Source organism: Dermacentor variabilis, chromosome 9 (genome assembly GCF_050947875.1).
Source record: "Dermacentor variabilis isolate Ectoservices chromosome 9, ASM5094787v1, whole genome shotgun sequence".
Classification (NCBI taxonomy): domain Eukaryota; kingdom Metazoa; phylum Arthropoda; class Arachnida; order Ixodida; family Ixodidae; genus Dermacentor; species Dermacentor variabilis.
The window spans coordinates 84,323,161-84,342,799 of record NC_134576.1 but is presented as its reverse complement, the minus strand read 5'-3'; the positions used below and the strand labels follow the sequence as shown (position 1 = coordinate 84,342,799).

Below are 19,639 nucleotides of genomic sequence, written 5' to 3'. Positions count from 1 at the left end.
TGAATGAATGTCGCCATTCCGTGCTGCATATGTAGAGTGAAAGTAGAAACTAAGCATACCTAAAAAGCCCTTAACGGACAAACCGGCTGAATTTTGTAACAAAACCACGCCTAACTCGTCTATGCACTCTTCTACGCAAGGTATTAGTTTCTTTTGAGGCAACGAGTAGTACAAGTCCTTTATGTCAAAGGAGCAAGCTGATAAGCTCTTGTCAGAATTTTCTTTCAGGAAATCTACGATTTCTGCAGAGCTCCTAGCCAAAAATGGGTCGTCAATATTAAGAATTCTCAGCTTTTCTTGCAAGAGCGAACTTTTTCTGCCATGACCCTGTTTCTGTAACTATTACCCTTAATGGGTAATTGGGCTTGTGCGTCTTCGCACTGAACATAATTTGAAGGCAACCAGACTTCGCGTTGTCAATTTCACGAGCGAACTGACTAAGGTCTGCCTTCTTACAAAGACGCTTTGCTTCTAGCTTGATTTTTCTGAGAGATACATTACTACACTGGTCGAACACAGAGGCAATCGCAGAGCAGGCTTTCGTATTAAAATAACCTTCCTTGAGGACGACAAAACCACCTTCCTTGTCCGCTAGCAAAACACACAGTCTGTTCTGCCTCAAAAACGAAGTTGCGCGCTTAACAGGTACACGTGAGACCATCGGTTTGTTGCGCGAGACCACATCGACTCCTTCAGAGATGCACCGGTTCTCTTCACCTTGTGGAGCGCACTTTGAAATCCTTCGCACAATGCTTAGAAGTTCCGGCGCGCTCAACCTTGGTTCTATGGCGAACTTGGGGCCAAGTTCAAGAACACCTTCAACGTAGTCTGGAAGACTAACTTCGCCGAAGGTTCTGACACCACAAGGTCCGGTAGGTTTCTTCTTAGGGATGCTGGCGCGCAGGCCGGGTAAGGTCCTCTGCCACAGAAATTCCGTGCCGCTACTGATGATGCCTACCCGAGAACGCCTACTGGTGAGGCGTTCTGCCCGTTGCATTGGTCATGCAGCGTCTGCTACGGACGTTAGACACCGTGCAAAAGACATTGACACATGCCCTGGACCTCTTGTGGAACCATGATGTCTCTCTCGCGCATATGCAAAGGCTGTACGCCCACAGGACATGGCAAGAGCGACCGAATAGTGCGAGGGACATCCACTCAACGAATTCTACACATCACTGGGACGTTCACATCCCGGCCGTGGATATTCATAGGATATCCACTGGACGCCACTCAGACGCTGTTTACGGCGTGGCGCAACAGACAGTGATGCGCCGAAGAGCGCAGCGAACAATTGTGTAGAAATGCGAAGCAGTGTAACATACATAATCATGCAGCAACAGGCAACTTGGAACGTGGAAAGCACACTTGTTCGTACCATTTCTTTGTGTTAAATTGCAAATTTGAGCCGTATGTTTGTACACTGACGAGTTACTTTGCACTTTTATTACCCCTCTTACTCAATGCCCTGTCAAGGGGCCTGTAAGGTATTTTCAATAAATAAATAAACAAATAAATAAATATGAAGCAGGGAAGAATCTATATGCACTGATGAGAAAGCAACAGAACCGGATCTCGTCATTTACAGGTGATAATAGCAAGTACTTTTAGAAATGCTTCGTGCATGGTGGGTTTAGCTCTGTAGCGTGCATGACAGGTCAGCCATGTTGCAGGCTCAAATTAACGTTGAACGAGACATTTACAAATTAAAACATCTCCAAATTCATGGTGTAGTCTCCTTGCACACTGTCGCAGCGTTTTTTTCAAACACTAACAAAAGCTCCACATTCCCCCAGTGCACGGAAAAGACAATTTTTTGTCTTTTTAATTATTTTTATTCCGCTAGGTGTGCTCCAATTTAAATTTTTGCTTACTTTTTAAGTTTTATGTCGATGATGCCTGTAAGGTAAATGCATTTTCCCAAGCATACCTCAACTAAAGGACCAACAGCCCCATTATATAGCACCTCATTTAGCATGAGACTTATCATGGCCACTTTCACGTACAAGCAGTAAGCAACAAAGAAATTCAAGAACTTGGATTTATTAGGTGCAACTTGCCACTAGCCAAATTTTTGGGGTGGCTATATTCTCACAAATCTGCTACCAACATCCGAGATAAATAGCAAGCTTGAAACGCTGCAGAAAAACGCAGCCCCCTTCATCACGAAATATTATTCATAGTGTGAATGAAAAAAAGAAAGCATCTCTCATTCGGCTTCCATTCATGAGAGAAGAATGCTGTCCCTCTAGTTGCTTTACCACAGTTTTTATAACAAAAGTTTGTGAACGGTAGAATAGTGTAACTAAAGAAAAGAACACACAGTCAGTTTCTCTTCATGAGAGGAGACTACTGGTATTCCAGTTGCTTAAGTTTTCGTCAAAGAAGTTTACGAACTCTATACCGAACCATGTTACTGTACATTTTCACGACTAGATAACAAATTCATACTAGAGCCAATCTTTTCTTGAGCCAATATTCCTTCTTTCACTCCACACCTCACAATTCACCATACAATCAACTTCAGGACTGTAGAGATGCCATCTATCACTAGCCGTGAAGTGTGACTGCTTTTTGCAATTTTATCACTTGTGGTGTTTTTTACATTGTTTACTGCACTCTGCATGCATTGTTGTCATTCAAGATAATTCTGAATACTTAGCATAGACTTCATGCCATTTGTACCAAGTAAAATGCCAGCAGCAACATCAGCACATGACTTTGAGCTAAATATGGCACATCAGACTGTCTGTTTTGTGCTGTAGCCTCCTTACAATAGAGGAAACAAGCCTTCTCCTAAAAAATGGTTTCATTTGTGCTGCTGAAGCATATGACGCCTCATGCGAGCACTGCGTGTGGAAGCATAGCTGCATTGATTGCACTGGTATGGCTTTTTACCTGTGTGGGTTATGTTGTGAATTTTCAGGTCAGACTTCTGTACCGCGGAATAAGGGCAGAGGTGACACTTGAAGTGTTTCACACCAGTGTGCACCGACATGTGACGCCTGCAGTCACTACCCTGCACAAATGCCGATGGGCACAAATGACACTTAAACGGCTTCTCACCCGTGTGGCTTCGCATATGTAGTGTTAATTTGGAATTGGAAATTGCTTTGTATGAACACAAAGCACAATGATGTTGCTTATGTGTACGCGAAGGTGTCTCCTGCACTGATGGAGATGCTAATGGACTCGTAGAAGTGAGAAGGTCAGGTCGTCCAGCTTCACTCCTTTCCGCTCCAACAATGTCACTGGTGGCACCAGAACTTGAATGAGATGGAATTCCAGAGCCGTGAAGACTTCGTGACACAATAGCTGCAGTAGAAATCAGAAAACCACGTCTCACTCCTTAAAACTTTCACTTTTTTGTACAAGCGTGTACATTCCAAGAAATCTTAAGGGGAGAACATTAAATTATGGTTGAGTGGTAGATTACAGTCTGAAGTTGCTGGCAGCTGAAACTTTTTGCAACAAAAAGTGACGTAAAAGCAAATGAAAGGTGCAGAAGGCACCTCTGAATCTTCATAAATAGCACTCAGTGACACTGGAGAGTACAATGCCTGGTGTGCTAGTTTATGCAGTACAAATGTGAGGAACAGGCCTAGAAACATCTCATACAAAAACAATTTAAACCGGCCACTCTATAAAGCATCATGTGGCATAGTACAATGCCATTAACTTGTGGATAAAATCCAAACAGGTTACTTTCTTCCCCACATAAGTTGGGTATAGCCACTAAACCAAATATCCTTCCAACTCAGCAACCTTCTACTGTACCTCCAGTGAAAGGTTTCATTTAGGTGTCCCTTTTCAAGAAGGCCCCTGTAAAACATGCTGAGCACTGGTATTCTGATTGTTGTTAACTAAGAGTGGGCAGGCTTAGTTTTCAACAGCAGATTTAACAATAATAGTTTGATGATATTGCAATATTGTCACCTTTTAGTGTCATCATATCGCCTGCAGCGACTATTAAAAGTACTGAGAATGACCTTCATTCTTCAAATCAATGGTATAAAGTAGTGGGTGTGCGAATAGTCGAACAATTTGATTCGTGAACAGAATGTGTACTATTCGCCGAGAGGTTTTACGATTGTTCGATATATTCTACGTTCGTTACCTTGACGCGGGCAGCGTTCGCACGGCATGCGATCTCCATTTCTCCAACGTTCGTCCAGGTGGACGGGGCCGATCGAAACGCGACGCGTACAAAAGCAGCGCGCATTGAAAACATGCAAGCACGTGCGAACATCGGGCCTGAAGGTACCTACGTGTTTCGTGTTCACGCACGCAAATTTTTCGCGCAGTTCGGAGCTGTCTACCCGCATGCGAGCTTACGCACAGACGAACTTGGAACGTGCACATTGCTCGCTGTCATTGCGGTTGGTCACCTGTTGGTCACCTGCAGCTGGACCTGAACGCCACTTCAACGGCCGTCTATCCTGTGCGCGTGATTTCGCGACCGATCACTGATGAGCCACCCGTGTGACCATATTAGCGAAAAGTTTTCCGCGACAGCTTGCGGCCCGTTACCACATCGGCCGTCGAGAACTTTATGGTTCAGCCACTGCGTACGTCTAACCTGTTAGGCCTAATTGGAGCAGGGTCGTTAGGTGCCAGCGGGTGCCAGCATGCAGGAAGGAAACTGAGGAGAGGCCCTACCTCCTCCGCGCGCTAGGAGAAAAGTGTAGAGGAAGTGACGTAGTACGTTCTCTTTTTTGCTGATTTTTTTATTTCTTTGCCGTAGCGGCCACGCCTTTCGGGCCACAATATAGCGGCTTTGTTTTGGTTCTGTGCGCTCACGCGTGTTGCTCCGTAGGTTTCGTACCGTGGCAAAGGCGCCGTGCAGGCAAGTTTGCGTTGGTCTTCGTGTTTTGTTGCGCTGCGTTATCTGGACCGTACTCTCCCGAATGTTGCTGTGGCCAGGTGGGACAGGAGGAACTAAAATTCGTGGAATGAACACGCGTGCAACGCTGTACGCAATGTACCGCGCCACGGCAATGGCTACGGACGAAGGAATATCCGCGGGAAATATTGCCCCTTTTCGCGGAATCATGCTAACGTGCTGACGATTGCTTAGTATTGCTGCGGAGCGCGCGGGTCCGAGCAGCACGGTTGCGCGCAGCGCGGTGTGGTTTCGCGAGAAATGTAAACAAGAGAGGAGAGCTGGCCCGACAGGCGGAGCAACGCCATGAGCAACGCCAACTTCCGGCTTCACTTTAGCTTTACAATGAGTGACGTCAGGGCCTATCCTTAGTTTCCTTCCTCCGTGGGTGCCAGCGTGTCGGCGGCTCAAGTTACGGTTTCATACCGAATCAACGCACATCTGTTCGCAGCCGACGACGCTGCTCCAATTAGGCCTGATATGACCGTTATAGTTGCTCGCAGCCGCCATCATTGCCGAAACATTCCCTTCGTTCCGAAAGCCGTTCGCAGGCGCACATCTGTTATCCAATTCGTAGTTTCGAGCTTCCCGTCATAACACTAGCTTTGGATTTACGTGGCAGACTTGAAAATGTAATGTGACTAGTGCGCTTACCGCCCAGCTGCGGACACATTTACACGGCCGGACGGAAGGTATATACGCGAACGGCAGGGGAGGGGGGCGTCACGCAACCTTGCTGTGGGCCTTTCGGTTTGACAACCTATGACAGGTAGCAATCAACGCCAATCCTAAAAGTGAAAAGGCGCCCGCTCCGTACCGTCGGCGCCGACCGCGGTAGGCCTCCGCTACATTCGATCGCCAATCACCACGCGGAGGTGCCGTCACGTGATGCACGGTCCCCGCTTTTGTATATCACGCAGATTGGCATTTAAAGGGGCGCTGAACCACCCCTCGGGCTTGTCAATAAAATAACATAGTCCGCGGGTAGCATACACTGCTGTGAACATGTGAAGCGGAGCGTGAAGTCACCTTTCTCTCAAACGCTTTCTTTTCAAACAGAAGCCCGACTCTTCCGGACGCTTTATTTCGTAATACAGCGAATTCTCATACACGGCTGCTATTGGTAGCTGCGGTCGGCTACGCAGCGTAGATACCGCCGCCACGACGAGGTGCCGCCACGAATCCACTGGCTAAGCGCACTGCGGTTCACCGAGGACAACCGCGTTTGGCTTAGTTTGGCTTACGTTTAGTGCATCGTAAGCACCAAAATCCGAAGTCGTGGCACCTACATTATCAAAAATGAAATTTTAATTGCGCGCCACGGTGACATTTAGAAGGCGGAGCGTTGTGGGCACATCCCACTCCGCCATAGCCTTCGCAGTGCGAGGCACTGAAGATGGAACAGGAGCACAGTGGAGGCAGTGTTTGACTGCCAATAACTCCGCTTCTGGTGAACGCATTGAAATACTTATAAATAGCCTATTTTCACTTCAAATGCCTTTTTTCACTTCAATAAAAATTTTGGTTGCTTAATTAAGCTTCGCCTTGAGATTGGAACGCAATAGCATTCAAAGATCCCCGACTGCTTTTCACGCTTCCCAGCAACTGCAGCTTATGTAATCGTAATGTGTACCGGGAAACGCTGGTGGCAAACGCTACGCATAAAGGTGAGCTTTCTGATATAAATGTGGCCTGTTGCATGGGATGATCTCCTGTGATTAAATGCGAAGTGTTTCTTGGCGAACATTTGCCACTTTGACAGTATCTATCGAGCCACCTACGTCTTGGTGCTCTCATGGTCATTTCATTAACTGCGTATGTACCAAAACTGGCAGAGTATGACAAGAGTGTATGACAAACACAAATGGTTGGTCATGTCATATGTGTAATGTAGGTCATGAAACAGCGCCTACATCTTGGTGCTCTCATGGTAGTTTCGTTAAATTGGTAGGTAGCAAAATTGGCTTAGTATGACAAGAGCATATGATGAATATAAATAATAAGTCATGACATGATTATCCTGATGTGTCATGTAGGTCATGAAACAGTCTGGTGTGTACCAAGATTGGCATAGTTTGACAAGAGCCTAGGACGAACATAAATGATCGGTCATGACATGCGCGTCATGTAGGTCATGAAACAGCCGCCTATGCCTTGGTGGTCATCTCGTTAACTTGGTATGTACGAAAACTGCCATATGACAAGAGTGTATGATGATCATAAGTGACAAGTCATGACATGAATGTGGTGACATGCCTGTCATGTAGGTCATAAAACAGCAGCCTATGTTTTGGTGCTCTCATGGTCGTTTCGTCAACTTGGTAGGCTCACTGCACACTGCTTTGCACAACATCCATTCCTACAGTGCATGGGATCTGCCGGCGTTTTGTTTCACTTCTACTATTTCAGTCTAAGATCTAACATAAAAAGTATGCGCTGTCGGTGTTTTTTTTTTTTATGACATTTGTCTTTGGGCTGTCATTCTCAAAATTCCAAGCAGTAACTTTGCAAAAGCATGAAAGACAAGGTGTGAGAAACTTTGGTGATGAAAGAGTGGTTCGGTATGCACGGTTATGAATGATTTTTCATGAAGACAGTCGATGCTGGACGCAGGATGCCGACGCCGGATTCTCTGCGACTCAAGGCCCTTGACGCTTTCATGTCAAAAAGTGGTTCAGGGCCCCTTTAACTAAAGTCCCTCCATACACATTTCACCAAAAGCGGCAGTGGCGAGAGACCATCTGCCATAAAGATGGAGAAGCCCTTTTGTTTTCGGTAAGTGGAAAGCAAAACTTTCTACGCAATAGAAGATTGCCATTAAGCCCAGTATGGCCCACTATTAAACTTACAACCTAATTAGTATTCAGGACAGCATGACTTCTCTACATCAGCTTCAAAGGGAAAGAAGCACTTGATTCTATTCGACAGACGTTCTGTTGATGAAAAATATTTTCCAGACGTTCTTATACAAACTGAGTTATCAGTGATAACATACTAATTGTGTGTTCCCTATAATAAGGGTAGACCATGCTATACACTTCGATTCTTAGGTATTAAGTTACTGATAGCTAGGAAGTCTTGCTACGTAATGTGAGTAGACTCCTGAGAATGTGCAGCACCGTGTTTTTTATTTGCACAATATTTGTAAGCATGAAACTCGGTGTTAAATTTTCTGGTATTCGCTTCAATATACGGCTTTTTTTTCTTGATTCGATTTGAAATTTATTATTCAGTATTCGCACACCCTCGGTATAAAGTCTTGTTTTTGTTTTCTCCAAGCTCTTGATATTGTTTCATGAATGTCAAACAATAGGCTTTTACAAAATGTTACTATGGGCTACCATAAGGGCACAATCTACTCTTATACCTCTTGTGCTTCCCTTACACTTACATAATCCCTCGCATCAAATGAGCTGATCAAGAGGCAATGATCATCGAACAAAGGTAGCAACTGCAAAACATAAAGGAAGCTCCCTTTGCAGCCCTTGCAGTGTACATCACAAGTCCAATCCTTTTATAGGCCTCAGATCAAAATAGCCACTGCCACACTTGATAACTTCTTGCTTTGTGGTTACTGCCACTTTTGTAAATGCACTGTATGCGCACGGCAAAAAAAATGACAAGTTTTGGTGAATAAATGAATCGATAACATTTCAAATGTTTGTAGTCTGACACTTCTCAGTTCATTGTCTTTACATGACATTGTCTCACTTCTAACATATTTTTGTCTCTATGTGGCACTAAAACCTGACACAGTATAAGGCATGTGCATGACACTAAAACCTGATAAAAGGCATATGCAGCACCACCCCAAAATGTCTTGAAGGGCCCTTAAAAGCATGCTCTGCTAAACCTAGAACAACTCTGATTTGGGAAACACAGAAAATGCTCACCTAGATAACCTCTCAACTGATTCAAATGAAATATGCTGCATTTGAGAGGAAATAAAAATCTTAAAGCGTGTAACAAACCTGAAGACGGAAAACCCCACACATTCAACATCTGCACAAAGCTATCAATCATCAATAACATACAGTACCATATAAAGGAACACACAAATAACATCACATAACAACAATGGGCACATAGGAAGACTAACAACCGGAAAATATAAAGCAAAACTCATCAATGACATCGATTTTCATAGCACTAACTTCCACCCTTCCAAAAAACCTTTTAAATTATTCGGTGCAGTTCAGGTTTGGTAAGTGTTGCAAATATTCTGAAACTATTTATCAATTCATTTTTCCACATAACTGCTAAGGACCAAAAGATAAGTTCATGTTTTGATTTCCAAAGCAAACATAGACTGTGAAAGACGATATGAGCATGATGTTTAATTTCAAGCATACGTCTGTACAATGCACCAAATGATATGGCAGATTTTTTTTCTTTTTAGAGGGGAAGCACATCCCTTTCCTTTAAGGGAGGTAATATGCCTGACAGTGATCCTGCCACCCATACACAGCTCATGTGGTAATGACACATGAATATAATATGTTATGCAATGCATACAATACATATATTTATATGGTAATATATGTATATGTACATATTGTATGCATTGTATACGGTATGATGTACTGTATAGTAGTATGCACTATATACACACATATATAACGTTTTCAACATTATACAAAATTTATGTACATATGCCCACATATGCCCACAAACACATTTAATATCAAACTAAAACATAGACAGAAGTAAAATGTCACAAAGATCCCACCAGAAATGTTGTAATGTATAATGCATGTCATAAACAGATAAAATGTTCTATTATTTAGCAGGATAAGACAAGAGATGATTTTTTTATTGAAAAATGATCATTGCTTTACGAATTCAACGAAATCTGGGTGTGTATTCAAAAAGTTACCTAAGTATTTGATAATGAAGCTGCTTTGTCGCATAACTGGTTCCGAGCTACGGTGTTTTGAAATGAACATGGCTAAAATTGGTCATTCATATGGCAACCCTCATTTTCTTACATAACACAATGTCAATATTTTTTTCATCCCGGGCCTTCAACCCCATCACAATATGAGCTTGTCAATTTAAATTTACTTATAGGATGTTTGATATCATGCAGATATGGTGAGTTATGCTCTCAAGCAGCCCAGAGGATCCTTTGTTTTTGCTGAGAGGAAATCTGAAAAAAAGAAGAAAAAACGGTGGAAGGGAGGCCTAAACTATGTTTTCATTGACTAATCTGCATAAACTTTTAATGGAACAGCTGGAACCCCAATTTGAGTTTTCAAGTTCTCAGTCTGACAAGAGCTGATCTTTCAGGAATCGTGATGAAGTGGGTCTGATGCCGACCAGAGTTACGTTTTACATTAAAAACAATGTTTTGACCATCTTTGTCTAGTGAAGGGCAAAAAAGATAAGTGCTTGGTTACAGGTGGTTGAGTACATTACACATAGTGCGACATTGAATCAGATTAAAATTTCCACCGTTCCCTTTCAAAGTTTGTGCACTTGTTCGGATGTACAGCGACTCAACATAAAAATATTAATTTAAATTTATTTTACTCGCAAGGACTTGCACACTGTCAGCCTATCTGGTGACCTGTAGTGAGCATGAAAAGGTGCTGAAGCATACACAATGTTTGCTTACGCTCTTCTGATGCCCCTTGAGTGTTGTCCTTTCAACGTTACTAGTTTTTCCAATGTATAGCTGAACCCAAGTATAATCAACCTGAATAAAGGAAACTATTGACCTCAAGCAACATGCACTGAACATGAAATACTTGGCAAACAATATATTTTTTTTTTTCTATTCATCACCTACATTCCGCTCAGGAGCATTAAAGTATGGAGGTTACAAAAAAACAATATTCTGTATGCACAAAGTGAGACAGTGCATTGTATCGAAGTGGTACAGATCTATTCATGTAATATTCATGTAAAATAACTGCCTAACAAACAAGACCTTCCATAATGTGCTCCAAACTTCCAAACTGTGCTCAAGCCCTTGAATGCAAACCATCTCACTCTTCAGCACACACTGTCTGTAGTCGATGTGCTGTACTAGTTAGGTGCTGACATTGAGGAAAGTGGACTGGAGCATGTCTGCACAATCTCACACATGGAGAATGCCATTCTGATATTGAGCAATACTTTAAGGTGGAGCCAGAAATTGCTCCCCAATACACAGTTTTGTATAAATGGATCTTTTCCTTGTTACTTCTCTCCACTGGAGATACTAAATCTGTACATAAGAAACACATCGCAAAAATTTCTTTAAGTTCATTGTAGATCATTGTAGTACATCCAGAAAGAAGCACAAGAGACGAAGCCGAGTTGCCACATGACATGTTCCTCAGTGTTCGCATGCACCAGTATGCCATGCATTGCAGAAGCCATGCTCAGGTGTCGCAGTGGCAGCACTAGATGCCGCCGAGTGTTCTTAGGGAAGCGCAAAATAGTAGTCCTGCAGCATTGCACACCTCATACATAACTTGTTTCGACACTGGTAATACATTGTGTCACTATACTGATTCAATACTAATGCCGTACCATCGACCATCATCACAAGATTAGTTCTTCCACAATTTTTTTTACTTAATGATAAAGCACCATTCTGAACATGCTCATTTTATTTTACTTGTGTATATATGCACCATATTTTCCCAAGATGAATTGAGTTGAGTTCAACGCTTGTTCATTATCGCTGCCAGTCTTCTTCGTCTTTTGTGCATACTGCAGTTCAACAATTCATCATTACCAATTCACAAAACTTTCACTTCCCTTGCACTTCAAGCACATGGATTTATTAGGTGCCTGTAAATTCCACTAGAAGAATTCTAGCTCCCACATATCAGAAACCAATGTCAGAAATAATTAACGACCTTGAATTGACTCCAGAACGAACCAACCCGCTTGATTACAAGTTATTACTCCAGCAGCACACTAAATGTAACTAAAACAGCAGTATTACTACATTCGTCCTTGGTTCATTATAGACTACTGTATGCAGTTTTGAGCCCTATACAGAAAACCAGCCCATCATACACTTGCATGACTAGATTATGACTTCACAGTACAGTCCACTTGTCTTTCTCCTGTCAATTCAGCATACGATCAGTTTCAGGGCTGCAGACATTGCATCCTTAAACTGCATTCTTTCAGGTATGACTTCTTGCAATATTAATTTTTTTCTTTTTCTGTTCATTGTTTATGTCACTCTCTGCATACTGTTATTTCTAATTAAATACTACAACACAGCAGACCAGATGTAATGTTTAGGTCACATCATTGGTACCATCATCATCAGCCTGGTTACGCCCACTGCAGGGCAAAGGCCTCTCCCATATTTCTCTAACTACCCCGGTCATGTACTAATTGTGGCCATGTTGTCCTTGAAAACTTCTTAATCTCATCCGCCCACCTAACTTTCTGCTGCCCCCTGCTATGCTTCCCTTCCCGTGGAATCCAGTCCGTAACCCTTAATGACCATCGGTTATCTTTCCTCCTCATTACATGTCCTGCCCATGCCCATTTCTTTTTCTTAATTTCAAATAAGATGTCATTAACTCGCATTTGTTCCCTCACCCAATCTGCTCTTTTCTTGTCCCCTAACGTTACACCTATCATTCTTTTTTCCTTAGCTCGTTGCGCCATTCTCAATGGAAAGAAGAATGATAGGTGTAACATTAAGGGATTAGACAAGAGCAGATTGGGTGAGGGAACAAACGCGAGTTAATGACATCTTATTTGTGTGACATCTTTGTGTACCAAGCTAATTCTCACAGCCACAGCAGAATTCGACCTTATGCAGAACGTGGCACATCAGTGCAGCTATCTGTGCAGTGGGGCCCCGATTGCGACAGGAAACATGGCTTCTCTTTAAAAAAAATGTCTCACTTGCCACTCGAGCTCCAGAACTTTAGGGCAGCACTGCGTGCGGTAGCATAAGAGCAGTACTTGCGCAGGTAAGGCTTTTCACCAGTGCAAGTACTGCTAAAAAAAATATGGGGTTTTATGGGCAAAAGCAATGATCTGATTACGAGGTACGCCACAGTGGGGGACTCCAGATTAATTTTCACAACCTGGGGTTCTTTAATGTGCACCTAAAAGCACCTAAAACCAGAGCCACTAAGCAACCACGGCGGGTATGCAAGTCCCGTTGTGAGCATCTAAATCACTCTTCTGGATTGCAGTGAGAGGGCAGAGAACGCACTTGAAATGCTTCACAACAGTGTGCACAGACACTTGATGCCTTAGGCTGGTATACTGTGCAAATTTGTATGGACATGAGGAACACTCCCCTGTGTGCATTTGTATGTGCCATATTAACTGCAAACTGGAATCTGAGCTATATGGACATAGTGTACAGCAAAACTGTTTATGTGTCAACCAAGGCATGTCCTGTGCCGACAGAGGTGGTAATGTGCTCGTAGAAGGGAGAAGGTCAGGCTGTCCAGCTTCACTAATTTCTGCTAATGCAATGTTACTGGCCACGCTCAAACGCAAATGAGACATGCTTCTTAAGCTTTGAGAAATCCACGGTGGCATGGCTGCAGCAGAAGTCAGAAAAGCATGTCTCGGTCTTTAAATCTTAAATTATTTTTTTGCAGGTGCGTGCACGTTCAGTGGGATTCAAGAGGAACATCAAATTATGCTTGAATGATAGATTATACTTCTGGAGAAGCAAACAGGCACATTTTGCTAACACAAACACTCATTTTTGATAGAAAGCTTACGTTCCCTTCCACTGTCATGAATGCAACGGCCTGTCTGGCCAGTGTAACAAGTGTTTTCACAAAGAGTGCCAAAATGTTGTTTAATTTCTGTGGCAGATAGCATGATTCTAGTCCTTGAGGTGGATGATTTCAAGAGATGGAAGTCATTCTCCTCAGATAAAGTGGGAGCATGCCATATTCTGTGTGCCAGAAGAGGAGACATCTGTTAAGTTCAACACTGTGATCAGATGTATGGAAATAGTCCAACGAAGAGAATCGACATTAGAAAGTGATGAACATACATGTGAATTCGTGTCATCAGAATTGCTATTGGGGCTGGCACTTTATGAATGTGCTGGCTTTCTCAGGTCAGAGTACACTTCATGTTGAACCAACGAGAATATCCACAGAGGGTTACACATTAAAGATACCTTACGCATGCTCTACATAGTTAATGTAACCATAGTAATGCTAGGATGTACACTGGCCAGCACCAAATATGGCAAGCTAACATGAACAAAATGCAAGTTTTTCCCAGTGTATACACAATGGTTGTTGTACAAGCTACAGAAGTTCCTACCGATAAAAGAGTTGAAGGAATGGAGAAGACTTAAAATTTTGGTTGAGGGCAACCTTCAATATGGATTTCTCTGAAGACTTTTCGATTTAAGAGCTTCCAACTGTGTTAGCGAATTTCTGTCATTTGTTCTGACTGCTGTCTCCACGTAACATTAAAACCCAACATCAGGCATATACAACACCAGATCAGGTGGTGTTGGAGGGCCACTAACATTGCACAGGTATGATAACTGCCTTTCACAAGGCTAACAGTAAAAAAAGTTTGCAATGACATCCCAGATGTGGTTAAATGAACTGTGACAATGAGTATGGATGTAACAAAATTGAAAAGCATAGCACAGAGCTCCACCAAAAAGAAAGCACTGCACACATTCAACATCTGCACAAAACTACCAATTGTCAATTATTAATGTGAATGAACACAGGAAACTCTAACATGGAGCAGCAATGGGGATATAACTAGGATAAGTAAATTTTCGTAGTATAAATAGATTGTGTACATATAAGAATGCAGACACCACTATGCTTCTGGTCAAACTCATCAATGACATGGCGACAAAAGTTCACCATACAAACAAAGCTTTCAAACCTGCAGGTATAGTGAGGGTTGCAAACATTTTGCAGTTACTCGTCAACTGGCTCTTCCATGCAGTCCCTTAAAGCCATGAAACATACGGTATTCATATAATTCTGCTCTAAAAAGCAAACATATTAATCAACAAGAAGACTAATCCCCCATATTATAAAATGTTTCTCTACTCAACACTTCATCTCGACTAAAGAAACTTGATGACAGTGCCGCTCTTCAGCAGAAGTGGTCACTGCGCTTTACTGACTTTCCACGGCAGTGCTCAACAAGCATACTGTTTTCTGAAGTCAAGGGGTGGCAGCGCTGTACTCAACTCGGTTGAGTGGAGGAAGAGCTTCACTTCAAGAATCATTGAAGAAATACGGGGACGTAACTGAAACATTTCACTTCAAACAAGTGCTCTTACATAGTGCTACAACTGAATAAAAAGTAACACAAACCTGAAATTCAACCTGTCGAAGTAATGTATTCAGTAAAAGCCTGTGCTGCTGATATCAAAATAAGTATTGTGCTGGATGTCTGGGGACATGATGGTGACTGCTCAGCTTTATATTCATACGTGCATACATTGAAGGCCCGAACAGTTGTCCTAACGAAGGCGATGAGCAACAGACATGAGCGCAACCTATCAGCTAGATTGGTCAGCATGGCAATCCATTTGGTAAATATACCTCGGAAATAGTGATTACTGCTTCACTCATGTAATATTTTGGTGGAGGCGTGTACCTTTCCTCACCACAGAGGCCGTACTATACACGTTTTGGCAATAGCTCCCAGTGATGACACACTGTCCCCGGCTGCAACTCCAGCAGCCACATAGTACATTGCGCTTTCTTCTCCCCGCACTCTTGGCCCATTCTCCAATCGGGATAGTCTCAATGTTGACGAACGGCTCAGTATGTACAACCGCATTAGCCCAATGGGCAGTACCCTACAATCATGCTGGCCAATGCAATGTTTCACTTGGCTGGATGCTGCGTGTCTGGTACAGGCATATAAGGAAGTGCTATCCAAATCCAGCTGCGAAGTTTTCAAGCAGAAGTTCCACCATCTCTTTGGAAACTCGTCTGGTTACCAGTTGGCAGCACGAAAAGTGCTCACTACCTGTGCTCAGTCATCTACTGGGGCATATGCTGCACAATCATGATTTCAGCTTGGCTAATATGGTACACAATGCTTAGCTGTGCTCTCAAGAAGCCAAGTGAACCCTTCCTGTCTCCTGGAGGGAACCTGAAAAAAAGAGAGGGGGTGGGGTCAAGCCATGCCTTTTAACTGATAAATGTGTGTAATGTGTTCGTCGCTGAACCACTCTGAATATAGCCAAAGCCAGCCATAAGCAATGACATCAAAGCTAGAAAGACCACCCTCGAAAAAATCCACCTAAAGTAACAAGACATGCCAAGCAATAATCTCGAAGCACACTGAGGTTGCTGAAACTAAGTGCAATAACAAAATACAGTGGCCAGCAAACTTGCCGCTTGCTTGGAGACTGACATATAAGCAAAAAAAAAGTGGAATCAGCAACAGCCACACTAAAGAAAGCAATAATAACCTTACAGACTATGAAAGTTGCTTACTGAATAAATAGCTGCAACAACAAATCAGCAAAGACTAAGTTGATGTTGATATGACACTGCCAGATTCAAGCTTTCCATCGATAATGTTCCACAGCCTTCAAGGACATAAACACTTCCTTAATAATACTTTCAATATTATGAATACATTTTCTACAGAGACAGAAGAGCCATGTTCATTTAAACTTGAAATACTGACAAATGTACGATTATATGAATAAGAGCACTTACAGGCAGTTCACAGGGTAACATTCATACTGAATGCACTGAGCCTGCTGAAGTAAGCCAGGCTAAGACTTATTGTTGGACAGGTTTGTTTTGCTAGCTTGCTGGGAGTTGTGTAAAATAAACAATTACAAGAAAAGCAAGACAAACACAGGTACACAAACAAATGAGTTTGTTACTGATTCATGCAGAATGTTTCTCACAAGATAAAGGCAAGAAATCAAAATGTGCAAGTGCACCAAAAATGACATTTTTTTAGATAACACAGAAAACAAGAAACTGACAAGAACTACCATAAGTACTACTATTCACATGTATGTGTGTGCACACATGCACACATACACACACAATTATGAAACAATAAACATGTATAACATAACTCGCACTGGATTTTTTAGTTCCAAGTTGCTTTGAACATATAAACAATTGATTGTATATTATGCAAGAAAAATACAGAAGTTACCTACAACACCAGAAACAAAACTGAAATGAAGAGAGCAGGCTGAAGTTCAATAAGTAGAATTATAAATGCTTTTATTTTTGTATGAATGGTTTTACAACTGTGAACTCTTTCAAGTATCTTTGGGATTATATTCAAGAGTGCTAAAACTTGATGCCACATATAGTTGAGTGAAGTGGGAGAATAACAACTATGCTGGGGTATTAGGCAATAAAGGACACAGCACCTTTTAGAGTGCAAGTATCCTCACAACAATAACCTCACGAGGTTTTGAACATGCTGATATGCGATGTTCTATGGCACATTGATGCAATACAGCTGCATATGGGCCTAAATATAGAGTTGCTGTGCAGTGTGTAAAACATAAATATATTAAAATTATGACAATAGTTTTAAAGTGTTCAGTGAACATAAAAGATATTGCTACACACTTGTGGTATTTGTTTGTTTGAACGAGGTGCATGGGAGCCATCACTCCAGAAAAGAGGAGGAAGAACAAACTGGGCTCGCGCTGTGAATCTAACCGGTCAGCGCTGTAACCGCTGTTGTAAAGGTAACCTGTAAATACTTGCTCATCTTACTGACTCGTCCTTCGCATAACAATATGTTTTGAAGGAATGGACATTTAAGATATGTGCGTGCCATTGGCACTGCTGCCTCATCAGAAACCTTGGATGCAAGGCTTTGGAGGCATGTGCCTTACAAGTGCTACAATTCAAGCAGTAGCCTCTGTTAAGCGGTCATGCTACGAATTCATCGGGTGTAGAACTTGTAATGAATGAACATTATTTAAATGTTTTAAAAATGATTTGCTGCTGAAAAATGAGTCCACATGAAGGAACATTGCTGGATGAAGAGGAATATTCTGTTTATAAGCTAGAGGAAAGCGTTTTTCTTTCACCTTCCGATTCACGGCACTCCACCAGAACATGTAGGGCAGTCAGTGTCTCTCCACACTTTGCGCAGATGGGAAGGTCACCACCAGACAGCGAGTAAGAGTGGGTCCCATAGGTATGGCCTATCTTAAGTCGACAAAGAATTATTTCAGTTTGCCTATTTTCGTTGTTAGTCGCCAATTACCCAACTGGGGCTTAATTAAATGAAGCTTGTTCGACGTTCCAGTGTCCCAAATTCACTGCCAGTATGTCCTAATTTTTCTGCAGAGAAAAGGCTTCAAGTCTGTCACAAGGACAGCTATGTAAGTGTTGCTCACTTAATGCTGTAACAGATGTAGCCATCTGGTCTGCCAGCACGTTTGATGCCTCTGTGGCCAGGCACCCAGCAGAGCACAACAAGCTGGTTTGACACGTACACAGTGCATAAAAGTGAATAAAGCTCACTGAGCACAGGACACTTGTTTCATCTGCAGGCGTTCGTTTGCACCGCATTTCACACAAGTCTGCCGGCCTCGGCAGTTCTGTGAACTGTGGCCGAATTGCTGGCACTTAAAGCATCGCAGACACTTTGGGACATAAGGCCTGACCGGGATCTTCCCATATCGTGCCTCAATAGTGTCGGGCAGGATGCTTGAGCCAAATGTATTAGTTGTTTCGTATCAATTTCTTTTCCATCATGCATTTTAATTGGCTTAACATTGATTGCATTCTGATCATTCCAACCCTCTGGAAGTTCAGCTTCAGACACTTTATCAGATCAGCATCGGAGACAATGCCGCAGGTGATATTCATGGCATGGTGTGGGTCACTGTTACTGGAACACCTGCAAAAGACAGAAGATTAGGCAGTTTTTCATGTTTCTGATCACGGCTCTCCAGAAGATCAGCGCTTGCAATTTTTTATGCTTTGTAACCGGGACCAAAAATGTCAGTCAGAGATTTTGAGACGACAAAGGGTGGAAATCATTCTCGTAATTACAGGTTTATCAGAGTGGATTAGGTGAAAGCGGAGAAAGTTCTGTGTTCGATTGCCAAAAAACAAAGATTTCTTCGGAGCGACCACATTTCAATCAGGAAGTGGGGGGAAGGACACTGCCATGAATGCACAACAAATTCGGCAGTGGTGTCAGCCAGCCACCATGATGCCCAACAAGGGGACAGTGCAGGACCTTGAAAGGGCAGGTCCTGCATACCTAAGCAGTACGACACTACTATAACCAAATATGGTGTACCCAAGGTTGGCTACCCAAACGAGGTTAATACCTGCTGCCCAGGAAATTGAAAGTAAAAGGAAATAAGGCGAGGGCAGGAAAGATTGAAAGTGAGGGAGAAAGACAGATTGGCTAGAAGAGCAGGGAAAGGCAACTACCGATTTACCCCGGGCGGGTCAGCCCGGGGGTGCCATCTAGGTGAAGCAGAGGCCAAAGAGGCATGTTGCTTCTGCCGGGGGCCTTAACGGTCCGAACACCCGGCATCGGCTCAAACCCCAGGATCCCCCTTTCCCCAGACATGGCTCAGCCGTGCACGGCTACACGGGGGAGGGTCCGACCCTCGTGCGTTTGGGTACGTGGTGTCACAACACAACAAATGCCTGCTGATGCAGACTCCCCTGCGGGGTTGAAACATACTGATTGATGGTGTGCACCTGCTACTTTCCAATCAGGAATGCCCTGCGACAACTCGCTGTGGTTGCTTAGTGGCTATGGTGTTGGGCTGCTAAGCACAAGCTCGCAGGATCAAATCGTGGCCAC

At 43.0% G+C, this 19,639-nt stretch overlaps 1 protein-coding gene across 3 annotated transcripts in view; it reads right to left on the bottom strand.

Moving 5' to 3' along the window:
- Positions 1 to 1,539: 1,539 nt before the first annotated feature.
- Positions 1,540 to 19,639, bottom strand: part of LOC142557029 (uncharacterized) — a 49,388-nt gene continuing 31,288 nt past the window's right edge. For all 3 annotated transcript variants that reach the window (XM_075668573.1, XM_075668575.1, XM_075668574.1), the window contains one exon: positions 1,540 to 3,315. In XM_075668573.1, coding sequence (XP_075524688.1) covers positions 2,810 to 3,315 — 506 coding nt within the window. In that variant the 3' untranslated portion in view covers positions 1,540 to 2,809. The remainder of the gene's footprint in view (positions 3,316 to 19,639) is intronic.